General features: G+C 41.8%; 1 protein-coding gene across 1 annotated transcript; it reads right to left on the bottom strand.

Annotated features, from left to right (window-relative positions):
* Positions 1–3,354: 3,354 nt before the first annotated feature.
* Positions 3,355–5,658, bottom strand: si:dkeyp-72h1.1 (uncharacterized protein LOC799956 homolog). The gene is made up of 3 exons (XM_061082118.1): positions 5,581–5,658; positions 4,455–4,646; positions 3,355–3,405 (listed from the first exon to the last, which is right to left on the bottom strand). Exons 1-3 carry the CDS (start codon positions 5,656–5,658, stop codon positions 3,355–3,357), a joined length of 321 nt encoding a protein of 106 aa, XP_060938101.1.
* Between the last annotated feature and the right edge of the window lie 4,111 nt (positions 5,659–9,769).

Below are 9,769 nucleotides of genomic sequence, written 5' to 3'. Positions count from 1 at the left end.
CGGAGCACAGACTCATCAGATCATAATTTACTTTAATAAACGTTAATGTTTATTTACAGGAACTGTTGATATTCACAGTGAATCTTGTCTCTGGCTTTTTCTCTCTGATCCCAGCGACATGGAAACAAACGCTAAAAGCTTCCACCTTTGAGAAAATGATGTGTGAAGTATGATCGAGAGACTTCCTCTGAAAAACAGCTCGTGACATTTCAGAGATAATTGACACTGTACCTCCCTCCCCCCCGCCCCCCCCCCCCCTGCGGTGCCTCTCTCTCTCCCAGGAGTGACCCCACTTGCTCCGATGAAGTGCTCTTCACGAGGCTGGCGCCCGGCAGCCAGAAGGTCAGATCCAGAGAGCGAAGGAGGAAATAAGACGGAGATGAATCCATCCAGCGCGCCGCGTGCACCCAGACATCAACCTGACCTTCAGCTGTGGAGCAGCATCATCAACAGGAGATCAAAGTGTTCGTCTGAGAGCGTCTGTGCACGACAGACACACAAACACCTACAGCTCTGATATCCTTCTCTTCTAACCTGCATCACATGATCATAAATACTGTTTTAGTGTTTACATGTAAAACTAATAGTGTGTGGAACACATGAAGAAGAGAAGGAAGTCGAGACATTTGTAGATTATAAATCTATTCTATAAAAATCATGATGTCTTTCTGGGACAAGAGAATATTTGTTATATTTCTCGTGATGAATTAATTATCAAAATTATTCTCAGATAATCAGTGAATCATCTTTTCTGCACAACCCTTGTTTTACAGCTGATCTTTTTATTGTAATTAGGTCAGTTTTTTAATCTCTGCAATCACTTCACAGCACGTTGTGGTAACGTTGTGTCTCTTTGTGGTAAGGTTGTATCTCTTTGTGGTTACATTGTGTCTCTCTGTAGTTATGTTTTGTCTCTTTGTGGTTATGTTGTGTCTCTTTGTGGATATGTTGTGTCTATTTGTGGTTACATTGTTTCTCTTTGTGGTTACGTTGTGTCTCTTTGTGGTTACGTTGTGTCTCTTTGTGGTTATGTTGTGTCTCTTTATGGTTACGTTGTGTCGCTCTGTAGTTACGTTTTGTCTCTGTGGTTACATTGTGTCTCTCTGTAGTTACGTTGTGTCTCTTTGTGGATATGTTGTGTCTCTCTGATGTTACATTGTGTCTCTTTGTGGTAACGTTGTGTCTCTTTGTGGTTACGTTGTGTCTCTCTGTAGTTACGTTGTGTCTCTTTGTGGATATTTTGTGTCTCTCTGATGTTACATTGTGTCTCTTTCTGGTAACGTTGTGTCTCTTTGTGGTTGGGATGTGTCCCTTTGTGGTTATTTTGTGTCTCTCTGATGTTACGTTGTGTCTCTTTGTGCTTACGTTGTGTATCTTTGTGGTTACATTGTGTCTCTTTGTGGCTACATTGTGTCTTTATGTGGTTACGTTGTGTCTCTTTGTGGTTACATTGTGTCTCTTTGTAGTTAAGTTGTGCCTCTTTGTGGTTACGTTGTGTCTCTTTGTGGTTATGTTGTGTCTCTTTGTAGTTACGTTGTGTCTCTTTGTAGTTACATTGTGTCTCTTTGTAGTTATGTTGTGTCTCTTTGTGGTTACGTTTTGTCTCTTTGTGGTTACATTGTGTCTCTCTGTGGTTACATTGTGTCTCTCTGTAGTTACGTTGTGTCTCTCTGTGGTTACATTTTGTCTCTCTGTGGTTACGTTGTGTCTCTTTGTGGTTACATTGTGTCTCTCTGTGGTTACATTGTGTCTCTCTGTAGTTACGTTTTGTCTCTTTGTGGTTACATTGTGTGTCTCTGTGGTTATGTTGTGTCTCTTTGTGGTTACGTTGTGTATCTTTGTGGTTATGTTGTGTCTCATTGTGGTTTACATACTGATCTTCTATCCAAGTCATTAAACTACAGATGAACCAGTTGGATCCAGATGTTTCTCAGCGACACTAGAATCCAGCAGCTGTTCTCACCTGATGTTCTACAGACGTCGTTAAACAGATTCACAACCAGTCAGAAATAAACCAACGTTCAGAAACAGGGACATTAAATCAACATTTAAACCATTTAAGAATTTTCAAAAGGTTTATTAGTTGTGCAATAATTTAGTTTTCCAGTATGTTTAAAAAATATCATGTCTGTAACAAGCGAGTCACACTTAAAAACAACTGGTTCTTGTTACTTCTGTCGTCTATAACAAAATGTGCTGCTCTTAAATTCCTATTGCTCCAACATCTTGAGTTAAACAGAACACGGTTACTTTCCCTTTTAGCGCCTACTGCATGAAGACGATGCCTACACATCAGAATATATCATAGAATATAACAACATCAAATAAAGTGACAGATTTGTTCTTCGTCAAATTCTGCTCCTCAAAAACACCGCAGCTATTATCACAAAGTGAACAGTGAGACCAAGATCACCAAACTACAGCAGTGAGCACTCGACACACAGAGAGGTCCCTCACATCTACAGTGTAGAACCTGTGCACTAGATACAGCAGCTTCCCTCAGTAACAGCAGTCCGATGGCACAGGAGACTTAAGACAGATTTTAAAAACATGTGTCCAGATGTGGAGACGACACCGTGGGCACCTGGACAGAGACGGCTCGGAGCCAGAGACAGAAAGTTAACTTTATCAAATAAAACAAAAGGTTTGTTGATATAAAAATCACAGAGCTGGAATGTGACAGGGAAAGTGGGACATTAAAACATGTCTGCTGCCAAAAGATCTTTTCCTCATCTCCCACAGAGCCGGACCGATACGGAGTAAAAAATCTTCGAAAGACTTGTATTAAAAGAATTGGCAGTGATTTCTAAGATGTTGGTATCAAACCCTAAAGATACAGAAATGTAACGAAAATAACCATCGACTTTATTATAAATATCTATAAATAAAAATAATCAAATGCAACTAAATATATAAAACTTGAATAAAGCAAATACACATCAACAGCAAAGTACATCTCTCTAATGTTTGTTCATATCGTCAAACACGTGCTGAAGCTGATTTATCAGTGAGTCGATTATCGGTTTGTTTCTCAATTTATCGGTCGGGCTCTAACTTCCAGTCGTTTGCTCGACAGCAGGAAATTTAGTCACCAGGTACAAAGTGGTGAGAAAAAGGTTTCAGGAAGTGAACTTGGTCTCGTCAGTGATTTTAATATGGAACACGTGTCAGTAAAAGCTCCTTCATCTAATAAGGTGCTGACTGGACTCTGGCTCCAGAGCCTGTGAGCTGGGGTCTGGGAATCTGAACGTCTACCTCCTCTGATCCGGATCGGTCTACACACAAAGAGCTGGTCTACTTGGTCCGCTCAGCAGAGGACACACTCACAGTGACGGTGGGTTTCACAGAGTTGGTTCAGTTGGATTCCTGCATCTCCGCCGCTGACGCCTCATCGTCCACGCTCGACTCGTCCTCCTCTGGGAGAACAGGAAGAAGACGTGTGGTTTATCATATCTTCTAAATATCTATCGTCATGGATAGGGTTGCAAAATTCCGGGAATATTCAAAGTTGGAAACTTTCCATGGGAATTAACGGGAATTAACAGGAATTACCGGGAATTAACGGGAATTAACGGGAATAAACTGGAAATGTTGTAGGTAATTTATACTAACTGTATTTACCTTGTCATATACAGACATAAATATAAACATTTTGTTTTGTCATATGCTGATTTGAGCCCTGAGGAAACTTTGGGCACTTGACTATATGCTTCTGCATCGTTGTGTCATTCTTAACATAGGTCTTTGCACAGTATTTGCAAATGTACACAGCCTTTCCTTCTACATTGGATGAGGTGAAATGTCTCCACACATGAGAGAGTGCACGTGGCATTGTTCTGTAGAATAACATGAGAAAAAAGTTTGTAAAAAAACACTAATGCAATGCCAGAGATATAAATAGTTAGCCAAACAATTGGAATCGTCTGTAAACATATTTTACAATTGATGGATAAATGAATGGAAATAGTCTAGATGAACAGATGAACAATCCTCAATCAGCATGCTAATATATTTCCCAGTAATATCATTGAAACTTACCTGACTAGTCCTGCACACTACAGCAGGCCTCAGTAGCCCTGCTGTAGAGTGAAGCATGCTGGGAGTTATCTGTGCATGTGATGGAAGAATGCACAGTGGAGGGTTGAAATTCAACATGCAGTGTGTGCTGCATTCCATACATCTTTGAAATAGAGTTTTGAATGATGTTTTTATTGCTCAGCGTTTAATTTGCGTATTATTTTTTTTTTCAAAATTCCCAAAATTCCCGAGCTAAACTTCCCATGGAAAGTTTCCGCCCCTTTGCAACCCTAGTCATGGATACAGTTATTGCTTAGTTTGCACTTGTTGTAAAACATATGTGTCATTACGGCTGGAAACAGTTAAACTGGACGACCTGGATCTTCTTGGAATCCGGCGATAAATCAACCGACCGGAGAAGACAATCTTGTCCAGACCTCTGAGTCGTCCTCACCTGCAGCTTCTTCCTCCGGGCTCTGTCTCTCAGGTTTGGCGTCCGGGGAGCTCGGCTCGACCGGCGGCCAGCGGAGCTCGCCGCTCTCCACCTCCGCTCCGTCCATCGGCTCCACCACGATGGAGGGAAGCCTCTTGGACAACTTGGGAAACCTTTCATGGGAATCTGAGAAGATCTGGTGACAGCTTATGTAAGGAAATCACTCACACCACATGAGAATGAACAACAATGTGGTAAAGATGGGATTAGAACCTCAGACTGTTTATCTGAAGCAGATTAGCAGCTGATTTGTTCCTTTGATCTCCGTCACGTCAGATTTGCTTCAACTTGTTATCAAATGATATCTGATATTATCTGATATAACGCACTGTTGTCATCAATGATCTGAGCCAGAATGTTAAAAATGGGACTTAGAAACATGACAGATTCATTTAATTTGGTCCGTGTCTCATCTGCTTTTTCTTACCTATACTGCAGCCAGCCACCAGGGGGCAGATTCAGATGATTTGGCTTCACTGTTGTTTAGCTGTAGTGTCGTCCATCTTATATGAAGTCTAGTATCTTTGATTGAATTACTATATTTTAATGGAACTTTGTCATATAACAAAGAAATGCGATTGAAACTTTATCATAAATAGATAAAAGAAAAAAATATAAAAAAATATATAGAATTTAAAATTAAGCAAATAAACATTACTCAACGTCGAAATATATAAACATGTATCTTACCCCCCAAAAAAAATCTCTGACTAAAAACCAACCTCATCAGAGAGAAGCTGTGAGAACCCAACATGTGACTGAGGTCATACAACATGTGACTGAGGTCATACAACACGTGACTGAGGTCATACAACACGTGACTGAGGTCATACAACACGTGACTGAGGTCATACAACACGTGACCAGGCTTTACGGTCGTACATGATAACTCTCTCTCTGGTGTTTTGGGCTCAGCTGGTGGAGACTCGTATCATTTACTCTCCGCTGGTCTGAGATCAGGTCGACTCACGTTTCCTTTGTGCTCGTTGCTCTCCTGACTCGACGCTCTGCACTGGAACATGAAAACACTCGGTGTCCACACACACACACACACACACCTGGAAGGATACCGGTGCCTCGGCTGCGCCTGCTCCCCCCCCGCTGAAGTCCTCGGCCCCTGGCTCCAGAGAGTTCATCACCTCGGTCATCCTGGAGGACAGCACAAATAATTATATTTTTGTATAGTTTTGTCACCATAATCAAAATACTTTACAGCCCTGATGATTTCACCTGAACAAAATTATTTGTGTGAATCCCTGAGGTCTAGACATGTTTTAAGTGGACGTCCTCAAACGTTTGAAAAGCCTTTGTCCTCATATTTTAAAACCTGTATTGCTTTCATCAATATTTACAGTACAATCTGTATCTTCTGAAAACAAAATGCCAAAACATTATCAAGAACGTGATGTCACACATTTTTCCTTTTCCGATTCCTGTACTTTCCGAATGGGTCGATCCTGAGAACCAGTGCCTGAATTCACCTGTTGCATCTATAAACAAACCTCCCTCCTCTTGTTGCTCTGGTTTGGTTCTCCACCGACTCCAGAGGGAAAGATCTGTCTTTTCAGCTGCTAAAAGCTCAGATGATGTCTCACCCTCTCTAAGCATTGAAGCCACTTATGTAAAGAGTTTGTGAATCTGTGGTGAAGCGACAGATTCACACGAGTCACATTTGAACATTTTCGTTTTCTGGATACTTTTGCTTTTATTAAAAACGTCATTATGGAGGAGCAGCGTTCCTCTCGGAGTTCCTCAGGGCAGCAGCATCAGTCTCAGCAGCACAATCATAGTGAACACACACAATCACGTAGCACTGATTGTAATATTGTTAAAAAATCTCCCTTTTGCATGTGACAACTTTTCAGAAACGCCACTTTCCATACAATCAGACTGGCGGTTTCTGTTTCCATGGGGACGCGCGATTGAGATGTGACGCCTCTGATTGTCGTGCACTTTGCCTGAGTGCACGCCGCCCGAGAGCTGATTTCGGGGCTATTCATTCGTGGCGTTACGCAGCAATTACCGACCGGCAGGACGGGCGCCGCGTTGTTGTGAGACTTCTCTGTGAAACCTGGGATTGCTTCTGCCCAAAGAGACAATAGAGTCTTTATTCCTCATCACAGGCGGGTATTGTTCCTCCGGAGGGAATCTGTGTCTCCAGAAACTCTGATCTCTGGCTTTTAAAAGAGGAAAAGGCTCAGCGGCTCTGAAGCTGCTCGTGATTTCAGACGGATTGTGTTTCTCCTTCCACGCTGCGCTGATGTGAAGCGTAACACGGGGATTTAGATGTTGATGTCAGACTTGAAGCTTCAGTGTTTTCTCCTTCAGACGAATAACGATTCCTTATTTGGGCCGTTAGGTGTGAGGAAGTTCACACATGTGTTAATGAGTGTTTACAGGAAGACGCTTCACTCGTTTCTCAGCAAAGGAAAGAATCGGTCACTTATCTCCCTCTACACATTGTGAGCAGTGTCCAATAACGTACCTAACATTAAGAATAGAATGGAAAAGACTTGGTTTTCTCTTTAGATTTTCAGGTATTTGTATATTGTCTAGTAGATGTTATTTGATTAATGCAGTAAATCAGAAGTTGAAGTGAAACATTTTTCAGTTCAATTAGATTTCAGTTGTCTCATTTTAATCAATTTTCAACAATTCACTCAAACGTCTGTGGGAAATTAATTCAAGACTTGTTAGAATTAGAAATATACAGTCTCAAAGACCGTCTGCAGTAGTTTGCCACGTGGTCCAGAAGAGGGCGCTCACTAGCAACTTGACCTTTAGCATGCCCTCTTTACCTATCAGTAAAATAAGTCAATAATATTACGTTGATTTGCGACAATCGCAACACCAGAGAGTCCGAGAAGCGACGTGTGGAAGTGGTTTGGGTTCTAGACTGTCGACGGTAAACTAACGAATAAAAGATGAAGCAGTTTGTCGACTTGAAGTATGAATAGAGATTGTGGAGCAAAATGTCCACTAGAGGGCAGCGTTTCTCACAATAACAACCATGGCGACGGGGTCATAAATGAGGCTTTACTCATTAACGACAATATATACGAGTGTGTATTTAAACGACTTGCTTGTATGTCACATTTATTTTAAAAAGTGAGATATCTGGCTCTGTAGCTGCTAAATGTTCTACTATGATCAGCAGTATCTATGAAATCAGATCATAGACTGTAAATAAAGATGGACGACATGGGAGCTCCCAAAAGTGAACCCAATTCCTCTTGATGTGGGTCGAATGTAGTAAAGGTCCATGTTAACAAAAATTAAAAAGTCTAAATATCCATTAAATACCTTTCTCTCAAAGATGGTTTCTGTCATTTTCAATATGTGCCAGTGTTCATGTTTCTGATAAGATATGTTTTTATTGTTATTTGTTTGTTATTTTGTTATATCGTTATATAACTACTTTCCTTATTTGATTTTAAAAAGTCTAAACAAAGTTGAATTTAAATGATTAATTGACTAATAGATCCGTCACTAAACTGGTAAGACTTCTATTATTCTTCGATAATTAACTGAATCTCTTTCATTGGATTCAACTAAATAATTGATTCATGGATCATTTAGCTTTTTTTAATGAAGCAGACAAGAAATAGAATTAAATACTAATCAGCTGCAGATCGGAAATCCAGTATAAAAGCCAAACTCCCACAGAATCCCCCTGATGCACTGAAGAATCACTGAATTACACATGTGCGTTTGCAGCCAGATGCTCACAGTGTGAAAATCTGACGTCCCCATAAAACACACACAAATCTCCAGAGCAGATAACAGCCACCGTCTCCTCACATTCTCACTGTCTCCTGTCGGGAGAGACGTGCATGAGGTGTGACCTCTCCTCTCTCTTCTCTGTCCATCATGAGATTCATCATGGTGGATTGGCTCCAGTTAAAGGACAAGCAGATCCCAGACCCGGCATCCTCCGGCAACACCATCAGATCAGCTCCACTCCTCTAATTCCAAATTCTTCTAATTCCAAACCAGATGGATTCGGATGAATTCCAGGAAGGATTCTGCTTCACTTCAAACACTTTCTCATTTTCTGCTCCACATCCTCAAACACAGGTTACGTGACTAAATAAGTTTTTACAGCCCAAGGACATAAAGAATCTAATCTGGGGACGACAACGGAGAGAATTCTTCCTTTCTCACCGTGAAGCCGTGTGAATATGATCCACTGCTCTGGTCCTGTTGACTTCAGTTTGATTCCTCGACCCAGATTCTCATCTCCTCTTCTACCATTTCACTTAAATGCTGATGATCTCACGGAACAGAAACTTATCCTCATGCATCTTAATGCATTTTAAATAAATGATGTGTTGAGTTGTGAGGTTTACCTGCAGGAGCACAACAGGTAGCTCACTGCAGGTGGCGGACGGTATTAATAGATTTAAGTATAATAACCACAGCTTCTGCTCCACCTCCACCTCCACAGGCGGATTCCTGCAAACAATCCCACACACCGAGCATCACAAGGTGAAACCGGCTGGAAGGATTCTCTTAAACCTCTGAGCTGCAGTTTTAAAAATGAAATGACATAATAACAAAAAGGCAAAGTAAAGAAAGCTTATTCTGCTCCAGTGTTGGAAACAGAGGATGAAGGTTGTGTCAGAGTGGTTAGGATGAAAAGAAAGCTCTGTACCTGTCTGTGGGCTGATCCAGTGTCTCAGAGCAGGAGGGTCTGTGTCCTCCGCTGCTTCATCACACTGCTGCTGCTGCTGCTGAGGAAGAGGAGGAGGAGGAGGAGGAGGAGGAGGAGGAGGAGGAGGAGGAGGAGGAGGAGGAGGAGGAGGAGGAGGAGGAGGAGGAGGAGGAGGAGGAGGAGGATGGGGCTGATGGTGATGAGGAGGAGGAGGAGGATGGTGCTGATGATGAGGAGGAGGATGGTGCTGATGATGATGATGATGAAGATGATGATGATGGTGCTGCTGTGGGCGACAGGCGGTGCTGATCCACCGGTGAAGTTGCATCCAAGTGTTCAGAGCATGCGCACTGGAGAGGGACCTGTGCTGCTTTCAAAGACTGTGGGACACTGTGGGATTGTGTGTGCTGTCCAAGGGAGGTCACGTTTCTCAGCCAATTCGAACCCTAGTATAAGTTATACAGCATAATAATTCATATTTTGACCTCAACCTTTGAATTTCTTTCTTTGACTGCATCATGATGTTATCTTTGTGGGCACATCATGCTAAACATGGGGAAATGTATTGGAGATTCTAATTTCTAGGCTTTATGTGATTAATTTCT

Source organism: Limanda limanda, chromosome 12 (genome assembly GCF_963576545.1).
Source record: "Limanda limanda chromosome 12, fLimLim1.1, whole genome shotgun sequence".
In the NCBI taxonomy this organism is placed as follows: Eukaryota; Metazoa; Chordata; class Actinopteri; order Pleuronectiformes; family Pleuronectidae; genus Limanda; species Limanda limanda.
The sequence above is the reverse complement of the archived record's forward strand: the minus strand, read 5'-3'. Positions and strand labels throughout refer to the sequence as shown.

Excerpts from the sequence above, each read along its gene's own strand:
- si:dkeyp-72h1.1 (XM_061082118.1), bottom strand. The coding sequence starts at position 5,658 with ATGACCGAGGTGATGAACTCTCTGGAGCCAGGGGCCGAGGACTTCAGC. Across the intron at positions 4,647-5,580 it reads CAGGCGCAGCCGAGGCACCG|ATCTTCTCAGATTCCCATGA; the intron begins GTATCCTTCCAG and ends AGCTGTCACCAG. Across the intron at positions 3,406-4,454 it reads CAGGTGAGGACGACTCAGAG|TCGAGCGTGGACGATGAGGC; the intron begins GTCTGGACAAGA and ends GAGGAGGACGAG.